General features: G+C 34.3%; 1 protein-coding gene across 2 annotated transcripts in view; it reads left to right on the top strand.

Moving 5' to 3' along the window:
• The first annotated feature begins 219 nt into the window (after positions 1-219).
• Positions 220-25,922, top strand: part of LOC106656756 (major facilitator superfamily domain-containing protein 6) — a 38,048-nt gene continuing 12,345 nt past the window's right edge. Inside the window, exons 1-7 of one of the 2 annotated variants that reach the window (XM_014377892.2) lie at positions 220-796; positions 4,746-5,136; positions 8,293-8,380; positions 8,465-8,610; positions 8,840-8,961; positions 13,288-13,513; positions 13,606-13,743. In XM_014377892.2, the coding sequence (XP_014233378.1) occupies positions 393-796; positions 4,746-5,136; positions 8,293-8,380; positions 8,465-8,610; positions 8,840-8,961; positions 13,288-13,513; positions 13,606-13,743 (1,515 nt within the window). In that variant the 5' untranslated portion in view covers positions 220-392. Of the gene's footprint in view, positions 797-4,745; positions 5,137-8,292; positions 8,611-8,839; positions 8,962-13,287; positions 13,514-13,605; positions 13,744-25,922 lie in introns of both variants that reach the window. The other variant, XM_014377889.2, reaches the window with a different exon arrangement.

Genomic DNA, 25,922 nt, shown 5'->3' with positions numbered 1-25,922 from the left:
ATAAACTTATTGAAAAAGTATGATAAATCTCTTATAGCGCGTTATTAAAAATTGCGATTCATTTTGAATGACATTTCATTTAAATTTATATTTAAAACTAATATTATTCTAAGGAAATTTCGTATAACACAAAAAGAAAAATACCCCTAAGCTTTGAATGATACTAAATAATAGTTGCACCTGCGCAAGCGTATATCGCGTATATTGATTGATAAAAAGAGCACATAGATACATACAACCATGTTGAACATTGACTATTTTTTTATTTTGCTCAAATAAAATGATTTAATAAACAATCCAAGTAAAAGAAAAGCATTCGGAACAGTTGAAAATTATTGTAAACATTGTCTACTACATCAAGTTTAAATAAGTGATAATCGTACAATCATAAAATGCAATATTACGAGTCAGGAAGCATGGCTGAAAGCCAAAATATGGATGAAAATAACGCTAACAACTATAATTTACCTACTTCATCTGCTGCACGACCTATGGTGGACCCACATGCTGAGGGCAACGTAGATATTAACCTTTATCCTCAACCCAAAGAAGCAACGCACAAAATACGGGGAAAAAATGACTTCATTGAGTATCTTTTTGGGGCTGTTGATCAAGAACTTTTGACAGTAAAAACTTTTTACTTTTTCTTCTATTCTGCCTTTGGATCTCTTTTTCCATTAATGGGAGTTTATTTTAAACAAATGGGTATGAACGCTGGACAATGTGGTCTTCTCATAGGAATAAGACCATTTATAGAATTTTTGAGCGCACCATTTTGGGGTTCTTGGGCTGACAGGTAAGTTAAATATACAAATCCAACATAAATTATATTCCTAACTAAATTGGTTTCTCTTAAATAAATTCATGAAAATTTATGAACAGCCAGATTTCGGACTCTTATAAAATCTTATGAAAGTTAGTGAATAATCATTACTAAATTCAAAAGTTGTTTATAAGAGTTAAAAAAAATTCACAAAATGTATTTGTTTTTTTCATGTTAGTTAGTATTAAGTGAAAGGTAGCAGGGAAAATCACATAGATCATAACTGATTAGTTTTCTCGTTATAGCACCTAAGTTTTGATTTTGTTTTAAAGAAATTCGATTGTAAGCAAAATGTCTGGAAAAATAAATATTGATGATCTTTGAGGTTTTCACAATTATAATTTACGTACGCCTAAAAGTGCAATAGATACACGGTTCACTCGATAGAGTGCTAGTTTTGAATTCAGATGTTTGCTGGTTGAAACTTGACTGTCGAGAGAAAAAATTGTTCGTTTTAGACTTCAAAGGGGCCTGAAAAGAGGGGAAATAATTTTTTATATCTAACAACTTTTTTCAATACGTCATTTATGAAAGTTCTTTGATTACTTAGATATATAAAAACATTTAGTTGTTCTACTCATCTCATGCTGCTCGACTCATCTTTAGTCTCAAACGCAATGTCCTCTACTTTTAGAACTCATGTGTATTATAAAGCATCATTAATTAACTAAAAATGAACGTAAATTAAAATAAAAATCAAAATCAAAATAAACAGTATAATTATCTATTCAATTAGAAAATGTTATTTTATTTTATTTCTAATTTATGTTAAATTCAAGCTTTATTTGTAACTAATACACCTTTGGAATAACGGCAAATTTGAACATAATATTTTTTTTACTCTTTCAAAACCTGCGATGAATAATAATGAGGGTTCCCATTTAATAAATCGATTATTCGTTTAATGTATTTTTGAGGTTATGATCAAACTCAAATATGAGGTCATCTTTATTGAGGACTGAACGATACCGTCACGCTGCGTAGCGGTGAAATTCTGTACTAGCGTATTAGAGCAAATTTGACCAAATAAAATGGGAAATACTATAAATGTGAAAAATAATAAATGTTGCACAATGAATTTTGTATATTTATCATTTTTAATTGAAAGTACATACTTAAATATGAATTTAGCAATTTAAATCCTATTAAAAAATTGATAAACAAGTGTTTATAAACCACTTTTCACGTCACTCTCCGAGTCCGCACGGCACGGCGTCATTTAGTCGAATCGATAAATTTGTAACTCGCTGTAAAAGTACCTAAATGCACCTAGAAGAAAAAAGGAACGCATTATTTCGATGGGAAATTGCCTGAGCTTTCCGATGGCGAGCTCAGATTTCCCAAAATTTTGCCCTTTTTCCGCTTTGCCGCTCGTGCAGCACTCGGAGAGTTGACGTGAAATTTTGCTTATCAACACTTGTTTATCAATTTTTTAATAGGATTTAAATTGCTAAATTCATATTTAAGTATGTACTTTCAATTTAAAATGATGTACAAAATTCATTGTGCAACATTTATTATTTTCCACATTTTTAGTATGTCCCATACATATTCGCCATTTTGTGACTAAAACTAATAACGAAATTTTTTTCTTATAGTAGTATAGTATAGTAGTATAGTATATTGCATGTATTATTAGTCCTCAAAGTCTTAAATTCAAGTATTCATCGTGGCCCTCACAAAAAATTTATAAATTTTAGCAATTTTCCAAAATCCTAGCGTGGTGTTACCCCTTGATGGGTTAACCCTCTTAAAAGCGGCTACCTACCAATAGAGGACAAATTTTGCGATTTTGGCAGAAATACATTGTTTCTTTTGGGACTAGCACCTCTTGAAAGCGGCCACAACCACCTCTTAATAGCGGACATCTCTGTTAACGGACACTTTTTTCGTACATTAAAATCATTTTAACGGACACCGCACGATCAAATATTCAGATGAATTCATAAAAATTTTGAAAAAATCATCAAAAACGAAAAAATAACCGCAATTTCATACGTTATTGATTATTTACCCTCATTTGTAATTCATTATGAAGTAATGAATGCATAATAATAGTATTTTTAATTTCATATCGTTAGTTTTATGTTAATTTTCTGGCTACCTCTGAAAAGCGGCCCCCTCTCGATAGCGGACAAATTCCTCGGAACTATCAGTGTCCGCTAAAGGGAGGTTTTACTGCACTTCTCATAGTCAAACTCCATGACCTGGTACGGCAGCCCCCACTTCTTTGCATCTACCAGCAAGCTTTCCTGCAGAGTCTGGATCTGCTGCTCTGCCTATCAGAGCTGGCTGGTGATAAACACTTGGCATTTTGTCTCCAAAAAAGCGACGACCTTTGCTCAATACCATTTTTGACGATAAACAGGAGATCGATTTGGTAAATCGAAATGAAGAACTATCTCACCACTCATTCTGATTCGCAGTATTGCCTATTCTGAACGTTATTGTCCTGGTAACCGCCAGTTTGCTGTGCACACGCTTTTGGACCCTTGAGATTATCATCGTTTCCGCACAAATCGCAATTGTTGAAAGCGCATCGATCGACATCAAAGCGCTTGGAAGTGGCCTCGTCAGCCAAGCCCTACAGACTGCAAGCATCCAATTTAATCTTCCGAACTGGCCCCAGCCGATCGCATTGAAAGCAGCGTGTGTACGACATCTGGAAATCAGAACGCTCCCAGCGAAGCAATGCGCGTGACGATGGCACCATGGGTTGACCGGAAGCTTGTTAATCCCTATTTTAACCAGCCTGGATCAAAAGAATTGCGTGTGGGAGCGGATGAACTGATATCGTTGCTGGAAGACAGACTTCTCCACCACTGTGGCTTGCTGGCGAAGAACTCCGGTCGACAACCCGTTGACGGCACTGGAGAGCAAGCCATTGGCTTGTTTTCCCTGACAGTGGAAAAGATTTCCAAGTGGCATCAACAGCTCTTCCAACGATTCTGGAAGCTTATGGACCACGGTCATCAAGTTTCGGCTTTCCATAATGCATGACTACCTTTGAGACAACAAACGAAGCTTTAGCACACGCATCTTTGACGAGTTTGCACCGTCGAATAGAGAGGAACCCTGAGTTCGCCACTGCGACTTCATAGAGGCCTACAAGCGATTAACCCACATGTGACGGATGACTCCAAACGTCCGTGGCTGTCTCTCTAGCCAACTACATTCCACTCCACGTTATTTGGCAACAGAGCAGCGCTACAAGTAGTTTTTGATGCCTCAAGATCACATCAAGCTTGAATGTTGTGCTCTGTCAAGGTCTGAAGTTACAGCGCGATATCTAAATCGTCTTGCTGAGGTGGCGGACTTATAAGGTCGTCTTTTGCTCAGGCATTTGCATGATGTTCCATCAGATCAAGGCCAACAAGCTCGGCGTCGATTGGCAGCGCATTCTCTGGAGCTCCATCAGCAAGGAACTGGTGCGTCACTTTCAACCGCTTACAGTAACGTACGGTACAGCGTATGTCCCTTATGTGTCACTGTGCACCCTGCAACAACTGGGTTAGGTTCATAAAAATCCATGAAAACTCAAATCAATGTTGAATACTGCAATTCAGTGAAATCGGTTTAAAAAATTTGCAAGAATGTCAAAAAAAGTAGTTACATAACCGTTTTCGGAATTAGGCATATAACCGTGCTGAATGATGAATAATGAAGCTTTTTGGTGTATTTTCACATTTTTTATTCATGAGCGTTATCCAATAGTTACTTATTTGGCAGTACATTTTGAAAATAGTCAGCGCGTATATTTTACAATTTGAAATGACCAAGCTAGAGTTCTTGTCACGCCAATTTTTATGTGAGAGAATTTCTATGAATGAGAAAGTTAGAATTTCCAAAAGTTAAACTGTATACTAGTTTAAGCAAAATATTTTTTTTTTATTTTAATTATGTATTTTAAATATAATTGCAGATGGAAAAGAGGAAAACTCATTCTCCTTGCTTCCCTTTCGTGCTGGGTTATTTTCACTTTACCACTTGGATTTGTTCAACCTCCAGCAACGTCGTGTATGATTTATAAAAATCATACATATTTAATATCCATACCGGATGCAGATCAGAAAATTTCAAAAAGATCAATTCAAAAAAGATCAGAGTTTTCTTTATCAGAGAAGGAGATGGAAACTGAAAAGTATTTACCGAATCAGAACAACATGAGAGATGAATTGATGAAAAATTCATCATTTAGATATAATTTAATAGGAAATTTTGAAATTAATAACTCCTCTGAAAAAATTCAAAGTTATGATGGACAAGATAATGAAAAGCAACGTAACACAATGAAAATGGATCCAGAACAAAAGGTACTTTTTACGAATATATGCTGTAAATAAATCTGGCTTTAATTTTACATTTTTACCATAAGATATATCTTTTCTGTTCAAATGGTTGGTGCTTGCTGCAAATAGAGTACGGGTGCAGAAAAAGCGGAGACCGGTTTTTACTGAACTTATTTATTTAAGAAACTTAAATTTTAATATTCGAACGTATAAATTGGCAAAAAATTATTAGTCATAAAATCACGTTTTTTTAATTGCAAAATAAACGATGATAATGTTTGTTTATCGCAAAAATAACACCGGATTCTAAAAGAGCGCACCTAAAAACTCCTCGGTTTAAATTTTCAAGAAAAGTTTTTAACTTTATCGATGATCTTTTTACAGTGGTAAATTCATGCACAAAATTGCACTTTTGTGCATTAATGGGTTAAACCAATGCTCTTGACAATTAAGTTGATTTCAGCAGAAGAAGAGTCAGTTGTATTCAAGGGTAGCTATCGCACTTCGCGAAATTTGATCTGTGCTCTTCGTAGTATCCGAAACTTTTTCAAATTGATCCATCATCCGAAAGATCAGGGAGGTTCGGCCTTCTTAAGAATTCTCTTGAGCAGACGCCATAGCAACTTGTTGGAAGTTGAAGAATGATTAGGGTCATCCTGGGTACCCCTAATACGTTTCCGAACAGTATCTTTCATAGCTTTCATAGTGTTATTGAAAAATCGGTCTAGTCGAGTTACGTTACTGGACACGTGTAAGTGCGACGGTAAGGTGGAGCCTTAAATCCTTGTCTTGTCTGATTTTCCGACAACAATAAGAAATGTTGACGCTTCGAATATCATCACCCAACTCGCAAGCATCACTGCTGGGCCTCCCTTTGTGACCGAGATGTGTCAGACAGACCAGGACAGTCAAGTCACGTTTGAGGGGACCCAGAGCAACATCTCCTCTAGAGCCTTGACTGTTGTGACGAGCTGTCACCACTCTTATCCTGGCAGTGAACAAGGTGCTGTCCCGACCTCCGGCCCTTTAACCCATTAGCGCCCAGACGGACACTTTTTCTAACTGAACTTCAGGCAAATATCTTTACCATTTATATACCATAGCAATTTAAGCTAAAAGTAAGAAAAAGTTTAACTAATTTTTTCCATGACAAGGATACATCTAGGGGAAAAAAGTTACGGAGAAAAAGTTCTTGAAATTGTTTAAAGAACACTCCTGAATTTTTTCAGAATTTTTCGAATAATTTTGGATTTTTTGAGTTTCATTTTCAGAAAATTTAAAAATTTTCTCGAAAAATTCTGAAAAAATTCAGGGTTGTTCTTTGAACAATTCTAAGAACTTTTTCTAGATAACTTTTTTTTCCTAGATGCATCCTTGTCATGTAAAAAAATTGGTTTAGCTCATATACGGTCTTTTTTCTACGAAGCGTCATTTTGTTATGAAAAATATTCAATTTCGATATTATGGATATTGGGCTTTTCAGTTTACATCCCATGGACACCTTTAATGTGCTCGGGACCTATGTATCAAGCCTATTTCTGTTTTAAAATTCGAGTTGAAAACGATTTTTTTTTTCAATTCGTGTTTTTTTTTGTTTAATTGTTTATAGCTTTTGAACAATAATTTTAAGATCAATTGTGAAGCCATATTCGAAAAGGGCAATAAATTTTCCGTTAGAAACATGCACTCGTTAATTTTTAGTAAAATTCGGAATGGTAAAGATATTTGCCTGCAGTTCAGTTAAAAATAGTGTCCGTCTGGGCGCTAATAGGTTAACAATTTTATTAAACGATTTGTTTAAACAATAAACTTAAGAAGAGGGCCAACGAGATATCCAGAAAAAGATGACTGGACGATGCAGTAAAAAGAGTAGCCAGTAAAAGTAATGAAAAATCAGACAAGACAAGGATGTAAGACTCCACCTTACCGTCGCACTTATACTTGTCCAGTAACATAACTCGACCAGACCGATTTTTCAATAACACTATGAAAGCTATGAAAGTTACTGTTCGGAAACGTATTAGGATTACCCAGGATGATCCTTAATCGTTCTTCAACTTCCAACGAGTTGCTATGCCATCTGCTCAAGAGAATTCTCAACAATGCTGAACCTCCCTGATCTTGCGGATGATGGATCAATTTGAAAAAGTTAGAAAGATCTTAAAAATTCCGTTTTTCAGATATTCGACTTTGAAGGTTTTCCGGCCATTTTCAAGAGGAAAATGGAAAATTTTTGTAAATCTGATCTTACCATTGGAAAGCTGCTGTAATTTCGCATCGAAATGGAGGGTTTCTTTTTTCTTCTAGGTGCATTTAGGTACTTTTACAGCGAGTTAGAAATTGAGCAGTTTGACTTAATACGGCCGTTTGCGCGCACTGCTGGAGACTTGACGTGAAATGACTCATATTTTGCCGTAGATCGCCTTCCAATTACAAAAACATTAAAGTGACTGTTTACTCTGACTCAGATAGTCAATACGAGTGTAGTTAATTGGTTTCTACTCATTTGTACCCGTCCCATAATTTAGAGTTTTCACCGATCCCTTTCCGCTACCTTCACTCTACTTGTATTATGAGCAGATGACACTACCTCAATGCGACCGTAAAAATTTACTTTCTTGAAAGAATTTTATTATAATGAGAGTGACAAAATGTATTTTTTATTATGCCAATCGAAAGCCAAAACTTTAAATTTTGCAATTTTACGGTGAAAAGTTGTATTTTGATATTAATATTCATAATATAAAGTTTCAAAGCAAATAAATGTTTTTTTTAAACCGTGGCTGCATTTCGAATGACAGCCCTAAATCTCTTTAAATGTGGAAAAATGCATTTGTGACCAAAAGGCGACTATTAAATGTTAAACAGTCGATCGTCGATACTAGCTACCACGGGCGTTTCCTTCTCGTAACGAGCGGTTCCATTTCTACCATCAAAGCTACCTAAAAAAAGATGATAAAAATAATTTCACGTATAAAACGAGAAAAAAATGTAGACTCCGATACCCTGAAGACTTTAAGCACTACTTATTGCATTTTTAAAATGAAACATAATCTTTTTTATTGTAACAATTTTACAAAACAAAAGTAAAAGTAAATAATTTTTATTTAATGAATTTCATAGTTTTCAATAAAATTATAAATCCATAAAACTTATTTATATTATTTATATTCATTTTAGAAAGAAGATAATTTCCATAAGACACATGATCAACAGTCATTGTTTGATGATGAAACTTCAAAAGATACAAAAGGTTCAAACAAAAATAGTAAGAGAACGACATCTTTGTTGCCTACTTTCATGAAAATAGACCCATTGAAGAATAAAGAAAATATTTTAGAAGAGAATTTAGTTCACAGAAAAACAAGGAGCATTAAACTACAATTTTATTCGAATGGGCAAAGTCCTATGTCAGTTCGCTATGCAGCAAATTATGATGAAAAAGTGCACAAAGGATGGGTGAAACCGATATTCAGTTCAATCGTCTACAAACTACCAGTATGTGCTTATTATTTCATACAAAATGAATAATTTTCTCATTTTATATTTTCAAATAACAAAATTAGTAAGAAATTATTCAATTTAATTTTTCGAGCGATTTCTTATTTGCTTATCACTTTTCATATTTTATATAAAAATACATAAAATAGTATATTGCTGCCTGTAATATACTATTTCTTTCAAATTTGAACACTGATTTAGGATCTAATTGTTATCTTTATTTCAGGACATACAAAAAACTTTTTTCCTCTTATTACTGCTAGTTATAGTGGGGGAATTTTTTTCTGCACCTGCCATAACTTTAGCTGATTCGGCTGTTATAACACTACTTGGTGAAGATACAGATAGGTAATTTTAAGCAATTTTATATTTTCCATATTAAAATTAAACTATAAGTAAAATTTTATGTCAATTCAATTCAAATTTCCAAATCCCATTCTTTGAGGGTACCAAGACCATCCACAAATATTGATAATAACATTTCTTTGACTAAACTTTTATGTTCATCAGTACCTATTACATTGGGTTACTGGATGAGAAAAAGAAACATAGAAAAACTTACCTTCAAGATTCTTTCTTCTGAATTTTTGATAAAAAACATAGAACGGAATCAAGCTTGTCCTTGCTAATTTGGTCAATAACGACCTCTTCTCTCTTCTAATTTTAGTTAAAACTTTTATTATAAGCGGAAAGGGTTGAAAAGAACAAAACAATTTATTTTTCCAATCGATCATAAACGCATCTATAACTGCTACTTCCGGATCTCCATTCCACGATGCAAAACAATCGCAATTCTCATTTAACCCGTTAACGTCCAAAAAGGCTTGATTTTTCTGCTAGCTTTCGAAGCGAGTTGTTTCGTAGTTTTAGGCATCAAAAATTTTCGCGCCAAACTTCTAAAAATTTTTCTCGCTAAATTTAGAACAATTTTTTCCCGCTAAAATTTAAATAATTTTCCCGCCCAAATTCAAATTTTTCCCCACCAAATTTTAACAATTTTATCCCGCTAAATTTTTTGGATTTGGGCGGGAAAATTTTCGAAATTTGTCAGGAAAATTTATTGGAATTTTGGCGAGAACATTTTTTTGGATTTTCAACAATAGGGCTTTTTCACAGTCGTCAGTGACGGTCACAAATCGACCAGCTGATTTGCCTGGAGGCAAAACAAAAAATATCCGGAGAAAACAGAAATCCTGGTTTATCGAAATATCGAAGCGGTTGTTAGTTAAAATCTTTAGTTTTTAAATAAAAAAATATTGAAATTTCGGCTTTTTTGTCTGTGATATTGTCAATAAACTCTAATGAAATAGTTATTGTAAGTGGTTTTTGAGGTTGCAATACAAACTCTCAAGCAGGGAAATTTTATTCTTTGAAATAACCGATGAAAAACTAAGAAACAATCGTAATTAAGAATATTATCTTTCCACCAACTTGGGTTAGAAGACGATTGCGAGATCATTTTCATAATTTTTCGAAATTACGATTGTTTCTTAGTTTTTCATTGGTAATTTAAAAGAATAAAAATTTCCCCGCTTGAGAGTTTATATTGCAACCCAAAAAACCACTTTTAATTACTATTTATTAGAGTTTATTGACAATATCACAGACAAAAAGCCGAAATTTCAATAATTTTTTATTTACAAAATAAACACTTTAACTAAAAACCGCTTCGATATTTCGATACACAAGGATTTCCGCTTTCTCAAAATATTTTTTTACTGCACGGTAAACTAATTACAACTACTTTTACCAAACAACTTTAACATGTAAAGTATATGGGCGGTCGCTTTGTTTTGCCTCCAGGCAAATCAGCTGGTCGATTTTTGACCGTCACTGACGACTGTGAAAAAGCCCTACAAGCATCAAGTCGAGCTGCATGGATATATTAACAAGCGGCGGAAAACGAGGCTTGAATACTATGATGTATACACCTAATCTGCTAAACCTCCCAGGTGAAAAATATGACAAAAGATCTTAAATAAGTTCCTATACGAGATCACACATATGATCGTACCCAAGATATTGTGCAAGATCTAGCCTACGATAATCGACACAAGATTTTATATATGTTCTTGTGTCAGATCGTATGTGAGAACTTATATACTTTGATATTTCAGAATCCTAATAATTTTCATACCTTACGGAGGAGGTGCACCAAGAATTACTTTAAGATGGTTCATTAAGTAATAAAGTATGGAAATGTATATTAAATAATAACAAATGATCAGATTTTTAATCGAGGAATTATTTTATTTTCAAGTTTCAAAAATGATTACATTTTTAAGTGCGACCTAACATAGATAGGTTTATTATTAAACATTTTCTACATCTAATTGACTAAGAAAACTCTAGGTTTTTTACGAATCAACTTACAGCTTGTTTTCACAAAATACACTTAAAAAACACATTTGATCTGATGATAGTCGAAGATGAAAAATAACCTAAGAACGAGTGTAGCACCTGAAACATGAATTTTATGACAAATTACCACTTTCTTGGTGAATTCATGTATGTGTATTTATGTATGTATTATATTAGTATTAGAATAATAAGGTTATTTTTTTGATTAACTACGTTACAAATCACTTATCTTATAAAGTTGCTACAATCCAGCTCTGCTGCGACACTGCTTCTGTTGCAACTGCTTCTGCTGTTTCTTCAATATTTTCACGAAAATCACTTGCTACGGTCGACGCCTCGCAGATGACAGCGCTCTATCTCTGGTCAGTCACCGACAACTACCAAACTATTCACACTAGAATATATATTCTAAACCAGTTAAAAATTAATGTGAAATAAAGAACTAAATGTGTAACTAATTAAAATATTTGGAGACACTTTTGAGATCGCTGTTATGCTGTTATTGGCGTGAATAATTTGGTAATTGTCGGTTACAAACGAGAGACAGAGCGTTGCTGCGTACGGCGCACGCTAATCTGCGTGGCATCGACCGTAGCAAGTGATTTTCGTGAAAATATTGAAGAAACAGCAGAAGCAGTTGCAAAAGAAGCAGTGTCGCAGCAGAGCCGGATTGTAGCAACTTTATAAGATACGATCATATGTGTGATCTCGTATAGGAACTTATGTAAGATCTTTTGTCATATTTTTCACCTTGGCTTTCATTTGATAAAACGTCGATGTATATTTTGTAACTTGATGGGACATAAAACAATCAATTCTGTAATTTAGTACATATACAAAGTACGTAGTTGATTCCATACGGAAATAGGATTTCGTATAATACATTTTCTAACGTGAATCTTTAATACTTACTGTAATTGTTATAAAGTCATATTAAATAGTACGCCTCCCTTGAATCTATTTCGGACATAAAGTAATATCTTTTCCAACAATTTTACTGCCGTATTTTTGATTCTCTAATTTAAATTAGTAAGTTTGTATGAATCCTTTCAAGTGTTTAATATTTAAAACAATTGTGTAAGACTCATATTTTTTAAATAAGATTTCCTTTACAATCACCTCACGTACTTACCTGTATTCTGGGCTCGTCGAAGTACATCTAACAAGGCGCTATCAAAGAGGTAATCTTCAGGTTCTGTTCAAGATAGCGCATTCTACCCCCTACGGAAATTCATGGCCACTCTAATTCTTAAAAACTCCTTAAAAGTCTGAATAAGTCTTAAAAATTCTTATAATTGTTCGGATTTCGTACCATGATTTTTAATAGTTAATAACACTTTATAAGAGTTTTAAATGATAGAAATAAATTTTAAAAATGTATGTGAAAGCTGATATTTGGTTTCCGAAATGTTCAGACGGGTAAGGCAATTGTTTATAAGTTATAATAATTGTTATAATGAGTTATTAAGAGTTATTAAGTATTGATAAAAGTTTTCAATATTTTTAAAGACTTTTTTGTGGGTATCCACGCTCACCAAAAGTCTTGGTGAAAAAACTATACGAGCAACCATATAAACAACGTATGGTAAATAAAAAAAATGAAAAAAAAACTTAAAATTTTTGCAAAAAAATTGAGTCTCTACAGGTTTTAATGAATTTTTAAAAACTCTCTTTAACTCTTTGAAATCATTGATCGGGTGTACGAAATCCGAACATTTGTAAGACTTTTTAATACTATTTTAGACTTTATAAAACTTTCTAATGAGAAAAATTTCCGTCGGTGACAGCACTAAATGGACATTTGGCATCATTCATAGGTGAAATCTTCAGTTGGAATACAATTTTTTTATAAACACACTTTCAAACACGAAGTTCAAGCCAAAGAGAAAAAACTTACATCAAAGTTTGTTGAATTTAATTGAAATTAAACTTATATCTTGGGTCTACTAAAAAAAAACTAGAAGAATTTACCCTTTGGTCGATCTGAATAATGCAGCGAACATTTTTCATTCTTATAGTTTTCCATAATTTGGTTTTGATATTAGTTAGAATTAAAGTTTTAATTATAGTTAAAAAGGCATAACTATACAATTATTAACGTAAATCTAGAGGTTATTGTGTGAAGTATATTTAAAAGAACAAGTGATTATCTAGTTATTTCATAACCAAGTAATTCCCAAATGAGTCATGGAAAAATAATAATGGAAACAATTTTCAATTGACATTTTATTTAAAAAATACTTATTGTTATATTCGAAAATTATGAATATTAATGAAAAAAAAGGAAAAAAATTAGTTCATTTTGATTTTCAGATATGGTCACCAACGTATGTTTGGTAGTTTAGGCTGGGGTCTTGCAATGTTTTTCGTTGGTATTGCATTAGATCATAGTACCTCGTTTCCAGAGCATCCTTGTGTACCTGATTTGAAGGAAAGAAATTACACTATATGTTTCGCAATATTCAGCGTCTTAATGGGAGCTGCTCTGATAACAGCTACGCAAATCAATTTTAAATATGACCCTGCAGTACCACAAGTTGTGAGTAAAATATTTTTTACACTTCTGAGATACTAGAAGTTTGCAAAAATTTGAATGTCAACAACCGTATGATAAAAAATTTAATTATTTAGGAAGTTGTAACAAATTTAAAAGAACCATCCAGAGAAGAACAATTACAGAATGATCTATCCCAGCAACTTAATTTACCCCATTTACAGGATTTTGATGGAAAAGAATCGGATACAAGAACTCAGCCATTTGAAGAAAAGGTTTGAAAAAATTTTTTAAAATAATTAAAAAAAAAAAATAAATCATTCTTTTCTATGTTATAAGAAAAGATCAACTATTTAAATATTCAACCTTATGCTTTGCTTAAACAAATAGAAAAAATCCATTTTAACTTATTCTTGTTCAAAATGTTTCATTATTTAATTTGATGTGTATGGATATAAGGTAACTTTAAAAAATACCTAATTCCAATGTTAGACCAAAGATGATCTGAATATTTGCTTTTCAAAGAGAATCAAAAATAGTATATTTCTCAACGGGTGCACATATGGTTTTTTTTTTAACAAAACGAGGGATTATAGCACGAGTAGAAGGCGAGCTTCATCTATATCATAGAAGTCAATAAATTCAATTTTTTTTATTAAGATTAATTGTCCTTTGTACGAAATCGTTTGAATCACAGTCTGAATATAAAATTATTATTAAAAAAAAAAAAAACAATCTGATGAAATAATACGTCTGAGACATTATTTACAAGATTTGATCATATTCTATTGATATAATATAATTTCTTAGACCCTGGTTGAAAGCACGTTATTTGGCGTACATTGCGAACGATTATTTATTGATTAGCGGTGCTGGCAATTCCCACCCCGACATTTGCGACACGAGGCATTGAAACAATCGTATATTATATAAATTTTTGTTATATTTGGTTATGTATTTTGTACATATTTACGGGTTTTTAAATATTTCTTTCATTTTTAAGAAAGTATCGAATGAGTCTAATGAAAAAATTAACCGATTTAGCGACATGTAATTTTGACACATTTCATTTATACACATTTACAAAAATCAAAAGTGTATTTATTATATTATTGTAACTCGCTAAGTGAAAATTTAATACAATTTTAATTTCCTACACAAGTTTCCGAACTACACTTCAATTATTACATCATTCTACAATAATCACAGTGACATATCAGATTTTTTCATGTGCCATCAAAAAAAATCAGATAAAACGAATCTCGGACCAATCGCATCTGGACCACGGAAAAGTTGGGTGCGTTCGCTGGAAATATAGTAAGAACCCTAACCCTGCGCAAACATCGTTGTTCTCTCCATGCTATTCCACGTTCATTTTGCAGCTCGAAAATAAATTAAACGATGGTTGCTTAGTCACGAATTATCAACGAACGAAAGTCAGGAGCAGTAGGAAGAGTTTTCGCAGTGGCTAAAAGTACAACTTTTGACATCGAAAATGGTGGTGAAACCGCGTACTTTCGCGTGCCAATGCGTGGAAGTTGGCACTCGAGGCGAAGAATTTTTAAGATTTTTCTAAATAGTCTAGATCGTAAGATTAGGAAATTTTCAGAGAGAAGTTTTTTGATTTTAGCAAGATATATCGAGAAAAAGGAGAAAAAACGTGACTTTTTGCGGTTTTTGCATGCCCGGCCGACGCAGCGCGCGTTGAAACCACGTTTTTTCTTCTTTCTCTTGCTATATCTCGCTAAAATCAAAAAACGCCTTGCTAAAAATTGTCAATATCGATGGAAAACTTCCTGATCTTTCGATGTAGACTGTTTAGAAAAATCGTAAAATGAAGTTTTCTAGATAATCGATTTTAAAATTTGTCCAGCGATTTTTCTGGGTAAAACGGAAAATTTTGGGAAATCTGAACTCGCCATCGGAAAGCTGAAGCAATTTTCCATGGAAATAATGAGTTACTATAAGTAACTAGAACATTATTAGCAATGTCTCCGTCGCCATTCGAAGGAGTTTCTCATCATTATTGAAATTAAATCACAGCTATTCGCAACATCATAAATTATATTGAACTATATAGTTACTAATTTTTACATCATCGTTGCGCCAGCGCTGTTTTCCAGCCTCTTTCATTTAAACATTCAAATTCTTCAGTCTCTCTTACTTTCTCCATCACACTTTAGCAAAGCCGCCGACGGTATTTTTGGATATAAATTGTAACCGTTTACCCTCGGGATGCGGGTAAAGAGTCCAGCGAGATCCTCATGTGCTGTAAAAGGAGAAAAGTCGGGGTGTCGAAAGAATCCACTCGATCATGTAGAAATAACAATAATAATTAGGCTTGATTTATTGTAAGAAAGGGCGCCAGTCACGAATGTGACGCTTGAATATATCATACATTAAAATGAATCGACGGATTATAAATAATGCTTTTGGACACGCGTTAGACATAGGATATTCTCCCGATACAATAGGTACACGAAATCAGGCCACCGCGGCTAGACACGGCAGATACGAGATTGGGCTACGACGATACGAGATGAGTTTGGGCTAGACGAGGACGACGTTCGAGAGAGATCGAGCTTATACAATAACAGAAGATATGGCGCATGCACGCGAGATAGGTGTAGGCGACTTACATTTGATGACGAAGATTCTTGGGCAGGTGATACAGGCCAAATCGAGCTGCAAATAAGCGAGGGCAGACGAGAGGAAAGCCAGGCATTGATGGATTCGCAGCAGGTAGCTCGCACGCACACAACACAACCGAACTTGACAAAGGACTACAGCAGTAGCGTCGCTGAGCGCGGACCAGCACAGAGTGCTCGCACAGCCTCGCAGTCGTTGGCCCGTCAACTAATTAGGGCTCCCTTCTATGACAGCTTTTCGTCTGCTTGTCCTCAGCAGGCGCGCGGATCATACACACGAGTCGCGTCTCTCGCGACTCTCTCGCTGCGAATTCGGCGCTCTTGTGAACGGCGCCGATCCAAGTTTCATATCGGGCTCGCGATACTCGGATCTCTCTCTCTCGGCAAGGGTTTAGGATATGGATAAAAGGAAGAAGTACCGCCGGAACCTGTACTGGCCGTCTACTTCCTTACAAAATACAGAGGCCCTGAAGAGCAAAACCAGCACTTGCTCACTTTCTCTCTAGACCGGGCTACGAGCAATCTAAGACCTCTACTCAGCCTTTGGTCAAGTTCTCTTTTCAACTCTGAAGAGGTCACATCTCGTTAATATCGCTCCTGAGTAGAGCTAGCTACTCTCGTCCAATTCGGACTTTTATGACGTTGTTCCAATACCTATTCCTTTACCAACGAAACCCATTATGAATTGTTTAATAAACGGACAATCATACTTTATTGACAAAAGTACTTTATTGTTTTACCTCATCTACGTCTTCCTTTCAACGATCTATTCAACCCGATATCATAGATACCCCCGATTGCAAATTGATACCATATGCAAAGAATAGTCGCTTTGCCCTCGACAAAAATTTTATTCAGCTGCCATCAACTCGTTGTATGACCAGAGTAGTTGTTGTACGCCTCCGTGATTTTATTTAGGTGCTGACGGTTTATTGCTGCATACCCAGAGATGTCACTTTTCCTGCAGAACAATTTTATTTAGCTACTACCAACGCGACGGTCTCCATGTAGCGCACAACAAGGGTGTGTGTAGTTGGGGGTCAAGGCCGCTGCGGTAACGGGCCTTCCACCCACGGCATGACAAGCAGCAGGCGAGTTATGCCAGCGAAGCGAAATGTCCACCAGATTGATGGTATCTTTGGCTCCAAACAATCTCACCACAGTAGTACACAGTAGGGCGGAGCGAAAAAACCTTTTTGTCGCCGATCGCTTTCTAATAGCAATAGAACGTTAGTATAACTCAAAAAAAGTGAAAAGCCGCGAGGTCGGCGCATACAAATGATATCTTCAGTTAACGCATGAAGCTTGAAGTTTGAATTTTGTAAAAACAATATAATCATGCTTCAGCGCGGGCGTCGGGTTGACCGATTGGGCTGAAAGTTTCAGGGCTTGTTTAACATGTTAACAGGAGTTTCTCTGTAAAATTTTAGCCCTCTAGGTGCCTTAAAAACAAAGATATAGTCATAGGAAGGTTGAAAAACGACGCTACATTAATTTTTTTTTGTGCTATTTCTATCTTTGTACACCTGTACGTTGCGTAATTTTGCTGCTATTGAGACGAACGAGTAACCAATTTTTTCGTCTTTTTAAGACTTTTTCAACCATATAAGTTTGTATAGGGTTTTTTAAATGTTTATTGAAGTTACAATATTTTTTTTTTTTTCAAGAGATTATGATACAATCTGTCCTTATAGGACAGTGAGTTCATTTGCTATGCAATTTAGTTGTTTATATCATTGTGAAATTACAAATATCCTCTTCCGTGAAAATCCAATGATTTCACGCGAAGTCTATAAAAGTTGAAAATTAAATTCCATAAAAAGAACAGATATTACATTCTTGGTAGTTTTATATGTTATACATTGTTTGTCTCGATCAATCGGAATCTTTTTAGCCGTGTTCTTTTTTTATTTATTGTTGGCAGTGCTCTGGCCAGGAAGTTACAATATAAAACGTCTAAACTTTTGTGTCGCGATCAAAACTACATTTGTTATTATTTTTTCGGTTTGTTAAAAGTTACACATGCTAGACAAACTTGAACCCCAATGATAGTTATATGGTCTTAAAGAGCATAAAATTACCTTTAATTTGGTGTATGTAAAAAGTTTCCAAGTCCTCTAGAACTGAAGATACAGCTGTTTGAAGTTTTACTAAAAATTCAAGTACTAAATCTGTGAATTTATCATAGACCGGATATGGTAAGATCATCACAGAATTGAATCTTGAATTTTCAGTAAAACTTCAAACAGCTGTATCTTCAGTTCTAGAGGACTTGGAAACTTTTTACATACACCAAATTAAAGGTAATTTTATGCTCTTTAAGACCATATAACTATCATTGGGGTTCAAGTTTGTCTAGAATGTGTAACTTTTAACAAACCGAAAAAGTAATAACAAATGTAGTTTTGATCGCGACACAAAAGTTTAGACGTTTTATATTGTAACTTCAATAAACATTTAAAAAACCCTATACAAACTTATATGGTTGAAAACGTCTTTAAAAGACGAAAAAATTGGTTACTCGTTCGTCTCAATAGTAGCAAAATAACGCAACGTACAGGTGTACAAAGATAGAAATAGCACAAAAAAAAATTAATGTAACGTCGTTTTTCAACCTTCCTATGACTATATCTTTTTTTCTAAGGCACCTAGAGGGCTAAAATTTTACAGAGAAACTCCTGTTAACATGTTAAACAAGCCCTGAAACTTTCAGTCCAATCGGTCAACCCGACGCTGAGAGATTTTGCTGTGATTTATTACTGAAGCATGATTATATTGTTTTTAACTGAAGATATTATTTGTATACGCCTACCTCACGGCTTTTCTCTTTTTTTGAGTTATACTAACGTTCTATTGCTATTAGAAAGCGATCGGCGACAAAAGAGTTTTTTTCGCTCCGCCCTAGAACACAGATTATGGACTTTGGTATCACAGGTGCAAACCAAAGTGTAAGGGATGTCAATTATCTTCGAATCTGAGCAGGACTTCATCTTTTTAATACAACAAAGTATCTCTCATTGGCGATTCTCAACCCCATTGAAAATAAATACGTATTTATTTTCATTTGCCAATTCTAGATAATCTCAGTTGACTGTCAATTTATATAGCATGTGTATTTTGTACAAGCATCAGTGTATACATGAGTTTGAAAAAACCATTTAACGTTGACTTACGAAAGTAAGATTTTCAACTAGTTATTATATTTCGTGTTACTTTACGTATAATAAGATAACTAAATTAAAAAAAAAACACACATAACACATATTTCATTAGTACCTTATTGTTACGTATGGATGTCCCGAACAGAAACAGCCTCTCAGGCCAAGATCCGGCCCGGATCTTCAAATAAGCGCCCGGATCAGGGTAAAATCAGGGGAATTTTACGGGTGTAATCACTATCTTATCCGGCCCGGACCTTGCCCGGAGTATAGTGTAAACATAACCCTTCGCGACATGATTGTAGCGCCATTAGTTGCTCAAAAGTCTGCATGTTTTGAGCGATCGGATGCAAGTATATACTCGCAATCGAATTGTTTTTTAATTCATACTTATAATATAGTATGAATATTATGAGTAACTTTCAACAATATATTGAATGTTGTATGATGAATAATTCTTTCAAAGCATTAGCAATCACAGATGCGCGTATTTTATCTACACAGACTTCAACGACATCATTTTCATCAAAACATCATTGAAACTTTCGTCAAGACTATCGCTTTTAATCATTTTTCAAACGATGTATATTCAACTTTTCGTCTATTCTTACTATTACAGAAATTACAGACGGACTATATTAATCAAATTAGACGAAATATATAAATCAAATTAAGTTGTGCTCGTGGTTCATTGCCAACTGACACTGTCAACATGTGCACGGTGTTAAAAAATAATATAATCATGCTAGCTACATTCATAGGATTCAATCGCATAGTGGAGGTTATGTTCACACTATCCTCCGGGCAAGATCCGGGCCGGATGAGAACATGATTACCCCCGCTCTACGGGCCGGATCGCTAACTTGATACGGGCCGGATGATCAGATCAGGCTTCAGTCAGGCTTTTTCTGATCGGGGTAATATTGATGCTTAGCTCAAGTGGTAAGGAGCTGGACTTGTAACCGACTGATCACCGGTTCGAGCCCCCATCTCAGTGATATAAGTACGACTTTTAATCACGTCATAAATTGTCATTGAACGTCCTCGGAATTGTTCGAACAAAATTACGAAGAATTTCGTTTGTTTTTTAATTTTTTTCAATTATTTAACCTTTTGAAAATGACGTTTTTTTGGAAATCATTGGATACTAAAAAGGTATCATGGCAATCTAAAACGTTGTTTTTATTCGAGAAAAGAATGTTAGATGATAATATAAACGCCATTGCATTCACTACGTGGTCAATGAATTTTTCAAAATGCTGTCATTATTGATTAAAATGACGTCTATTTTGTTCTAATTCAAGACACAGTCAAAGAAGTCTTTAAAATACGTCTTTAAAATATGTCTTTGAAAGACCTCTTTAAAATACGTCTTTATTTTCAACAGGGAACAGTACTGATACACTGACACACTACGTGTTCAGAGTAGCAATAGCCTTATCAAGTTTTGCAACCTTGGCAGTGGCACGGTAGCTTAGTTCGGTACAAGTAAAACTTCTTTTGATAGAAGTGTTTTAGGTGGCGATTGTACGTCCGAAATCTCACACAGATGAAAAATTATGTCATCTTAGTAGTACAGTTTGTGCGACCTCCTCTCACCGGGCAGTCAAGGTGCTTGCAGGAGCAGGCAACACAAGAGTCGGTCGATCATAATCATTTGACCACTTCATCAAGTTTTCTTATTTTTCTTTAGCATTCCCAGTAGATCTTTTATTAATAGCAGCTGTAGTAGTAACGCAGTGAAGGTATCGATTCTGGGTATACTCGCCATTTCAAGTAATTTAGTGTTACAGATTCTTTTTTTGTAATTGCTCTCAGCTGATCTATACTTGTTCAGACAAGCACGGATAATTTTTCTTTCTAGAAAACGGAGATTCTCCATAGCAGAGGCCGACAAGTTGAACCATATTGGGCATCCATAAGTTAAGATAGGTCTTATTAAACATAGGTAGGATATTACTTTCGCTCTTTGGTCAAGGTGAGGGGAATAAAAAAGCCCATGCAATTTTTTAAAGACCGCTCAAGCTTTGTCAATTTGGGTTTTACGGTGGTAATTGAATTTCAAGAGGTCGTCTAGCAAAATGCCAAGATATTTGACTTTTCTCTTGTGGGGCACTACTATGTTATTAACTGGATTTAGGATTTTAAATTCTTTCCAATGTTTTCTAGTGTGGTAAGATTCGTTAATAAGTGGTTTTCTAAATAATATTGTTTCACATTTGGGTGTGCTGACCTCCAGCTTCCATTGTTTGTAAAACAAGACAATTTTTCTGAATATGTCTTGTAACCTGAGTTGAATTGATCTTAAGTCGCTATTGGATGTATATAAAATTAAGTCATCTGCAAAGGCCAGACCATATATTTCACTTGCATTTAGATCCTAGAGTTTCAGCACGTTTGCTGTGTATACAGGGTGCGGCAAAAGTATGGAGACACCTGAAAACTTTACATAATAAGCGTAGAAAAAAAATCAAAAACCCCATAACCGACGTATTTTTCGACGAGGAATCTAATGGTGACCTTGAATTTGACCTTGAACATAACCTTCAAGCTCCAGCGACCCAAAAATCGATTTTACAAATGTAACCCCCATTTTTTATTGCAGATTTGAAAAGAGCACAAAATTTCACGTCAAAATGTATGTTTTGTTTTTTTGTTCAAGGTCATTTTAAGAGCGTTACAGATGCAAATAAAACCCCAATTTAACCTAAAATGAAGTTCCAGTAAGGGCTTTTTTTCTCATTGTACCGCCTCCTAAATGACCTTTAAAAAAAAAACAAAATACATAATCGAACGTGAAATTTTTCGCTCTTTTCAAATCTGTCATAAAAAATGGGGGTCACCGTGCAAATAATCGATTTTTGGTTCACCGTAACGTATAGGTTATGTTCAAGGTCAAATTAAAGGTCACCATTGAAAAGAGCGGAAAATTTTACGTGAAAATATGTATTTTGTTTTTTTTAGGTCATTTATGAGTCGGTACAATGAGAAAGAAAGCCCTTACTTGAACTTCATTTTAGGTTAAATTGGGGTTTTATTTGCATCTGTAACGCCCTTAAAATGACCTTGAACAAAAAAACAAAACATACATTTTGACGTGAAATTTTGTGCTCTTTTCAAATCTGCAATAAAAAATGGGGGTTACATTTGAAAAATCGATTTTTGGGTCGCTGGAGCTTGAAGGTTATGTTCAAGGTCAAATTCAAGGTCACCATTGGATTTCTCATCAAAAAATACGTCGGATATAAGGTTTTAGATTTTTTTTCTACGCTTATTATGCGAAATTTTCAGGTGTCTCCATACTTTTGCCGCACCCTGTATATTAAATAAGAGGGGTGAGTTAACGGTACCCTATTGTAACCCCCGTGTGATAACATATTCTTTGTTACCTGTAACTTGACTGTTATTATTAGCTAGTTTAAACTTTTTTTCATTGATCATGTTGTAAGTTAGTTTCAGTAAGTGAGGGTCCATGTTACTTTTTTTTAATTTGTATATCAGCCCACTATGCTATACTGAGTCAAATGCTTTCTTTAAGTCTACTAAAATGGCACCTGTCATTTAATTACTCATAAAATTCCAATTTATATCCCCTATAAGCTTATGAATTGCATGTACTGTTGAGTGCTGGTTACGAAACCCAAACTGATGGTCAGGTATTATATTGTTGTTTTCGCAGAATTTGTTTAAATTTGTTTTGATAGTTCTCTCAAACACCTTGCTGATAACCGACAATAAACTAATGGGCCTGAGATTATCCAGATCCAACGGTTTATCGTGTTTCTTCATCAGCACAATTAGTTTAGCTATCTTCCAGTCTTTGGGATAGTATCCATTGTTTATGCAATTATTAAAAATGATGGTGTAAAGTCTTATATATTTTTTATCTAATTTTTTTATCATTATATTTGGAAAATTATCCCATTAGAATGAAGACTTCTTTTTGAGAGTGCTAATTAACTTTGATATTAGTTTAGTATTAGTAAAAATTATATTTGAATTATTACTAGGGTCGGGGTTTGGTATATCTGCTGTGTTGTTGTTACTAAATGTTGTTACCGTAGGGAGTGAGTTTAACTCTGACATTATAGGCACCATTCTTTCATTTATAATTTTTTCTAATGGGGAGCCGTCATCTTTTACTTTGGTGTTCATTAAATGGAAGAATTCCCCAATTATATGTGCAATTTGATTATTGTCTGAAATTAGATACTCATTTTTTTCGTTTGAGACTAGTGAGTTGGGGTCTATACCGCATTTAGTGACTAGGTTTTTATTTTCTTCTCTTATAATTAAGTTTTTAATTTCATTGCAGTTTTTTTTCCTCCATATGAGGTTAATTTTAGGGAAGAAGCTGGCTGACTCCTGGTGTTTTGATTCGTTGCTGAACATTAGAAAAAGTTTGTTCTTTACTCTTTTCATTTCCAGCTTTAGGTTGTTGTATTCTGCTTTTTTATCAGGGTTGCTGTTGTGGGCCAGTTTATGGAGTTTCGTTTGCAGTGGTAGCAAATCTATCGTTTAAGGTGTATGTAGGGGTTGATTTCATAATTGCAGAATGTATGATTTGTTGAAGTAAACTAATGAATGTATCTAACTCTGCATTTGAAAGATTTCTGTTATTGGGAATATATAGAAATGATTTTCTCTTCCAAATAATTTTGAAATTTTCTCAGATTTGTTTTTTTATATAGCAAACTAGGAGTAGCCTCTGGTTGAAGAATAATATGATAATTCAATTTTAGTTTTAAGGAGATAGCTCTATGATCGCTTTCATAGTCAAGGGTAGATAATATTTTATCACTAGGGACAATTAGTGAGCTGATTAACGCTATATCTATGTAGCTATTCGCTTTGTATAACGTGGGTATGGCCGAATGTAATAACTCGAAATTAAATACATTATTGTTATCATTAACCCAACTGTTCAACTGTCGACCTCTTATATTTGAATCTGGGTTTTTCCAATTTTGATGTTTGGCGTTCAAGTCCCCCAATAAAATAAATTTATTTTTCTTGTCCATGAACTTCAGATTAGTGCACAAGTATATCAAATCCTCATTCAGATTATCTTTGTTTGAAGGAGATACATATGCTGCAATTATAAATAGATTGGAGTTATCATTTAATTCAATTTTAACCACGGTACATTCTAGTACTTTGAATTTGTGGTTGAATGCAATGTGTGTACATTTGAAGTTCTTATTTAATAAAATAGCAGTACCACCTCCTTTACAATTTCGATCGTTTCTAAACATATTATAATTAGAGAAATTGACTTTGTATTTGTTACTTAGTTTAGTCTCAGATAGCGCCATAATATCAGGCTTATGTTTTTTTAGAAATAAGTCCAGATTATTTCTTCTGTACAGTGAAAGTATTGAGTTAACATTTACAGAAATTATACTAAGGTTATTTACTAAAAGACTAGCTGCGCTATTATTGTCATAGTAGATTGGTTTTAATCCCATTTTATTTTTAGGTACTTTGCAATGGCATCAATTTTCTGGACGTTATTGTGCACAGTGATATTTAATTCATTAACCTCACTTTTAATTGTAGAGCAAATTTCTTTTTTCATATTGGATAGTACTTCATCCACTTTATTAAACATTAAATCAAAGTTTTTCTCTAGTACATTTAGTCTGTTTATGCTAATGGATGTCAAATTATCATTGTTGATTAGCGTATCAATTGGAGGGTTACTTAAGATATAATTAACATGATTGTTACCAGTTGTGTTGTTTGTATTGGGTGCAACGCTGTCTTGGTTGCATATGGCCGTTGGTTGGTTGGATTCACCTGGTCTATTCCATTGTTGTTTTGTTGTTGCTGTTCTGACATGTTGTTGAACTTGTTGATTCTGAGTGGGAAATTGCGTAAGAGCTTCTGCATAGGTTGCCTTGGATGTGTTTTTAATTAGTGGTTTAAACCTTGTTTTATTTCTGTTCATGATTTTTTTCATTTCTCCTGATCTTACTTCGCAGCCTCTGTAAGAAGCAGGGTGACCTGTTTTGCCACATAAAACACAGCTAACAGACTCGTTGTTTTCTTTATTTACTGTGCATTGACCTGGTTCATGCGTTTCGGTACATTTAACGCACCTGTATGCCATGTTACAATTGATGGCTACATGGCCTGGAACTTGGCATCTTCTGCATTGCGGTGGTTCTCTTTTTCTTAGTCGGTTTCATCTGATGACTTGGTAATTCAAGCTTTTTATATTGGTTAGTGATTTGATGTCGCTATCTGGAGTAGTCTGCACTAAGAATGTTATTCCACTGTTGGGCTTACCCGAGAATACTGATATTTTGCTAATTGTCACCTCTGCAGGTTGGAGTTTGCTTAGCTCATTGTGTACTTGATCACAGGAAGTTTCTTCGTGTAGACCTTTTAATAATATTGATCTGGGTTTTTGGCTCTTGTGTGTGAACGTGATGAACTCTACGTTTAGATGTTTTAAAGTATTAATTGTACTTTGGTATATTTCAATTTTTGCTGTTGTTAATTTACAGCTATCCTTAGCAGTGTTTTTGATGTTAAAATTGATTACAAGATTATTATCTTTATAAAGTTTGATTAGTTGTAGAGCTGAGCATTTCTTCACGTAAATTGGTGGTTGCTTTTGTGCTGCCGCACCGGCCGATTTAC

Source organism: Trichogramma pretiosum, unplaced genomic scaffold, assembly GCF_000599845.2.
Source record: "Trichogramma pretiosum strain Unisexual culture from Peru unplaced genomic scaffold, Tpre_2.0 scaffold123, whole genome shotgun sequence".
NCBI lineage: Eukaryota > Metazoa > Arthropoda > Insecta > Hymenoptera > Trichogrammatidae > Trichogramma > Trichogramma pretiosum.
Note: the sequence above shows the minus strand (reverse complement) of the source record. Positions and strands in the feature narration are given on the sequence as shown.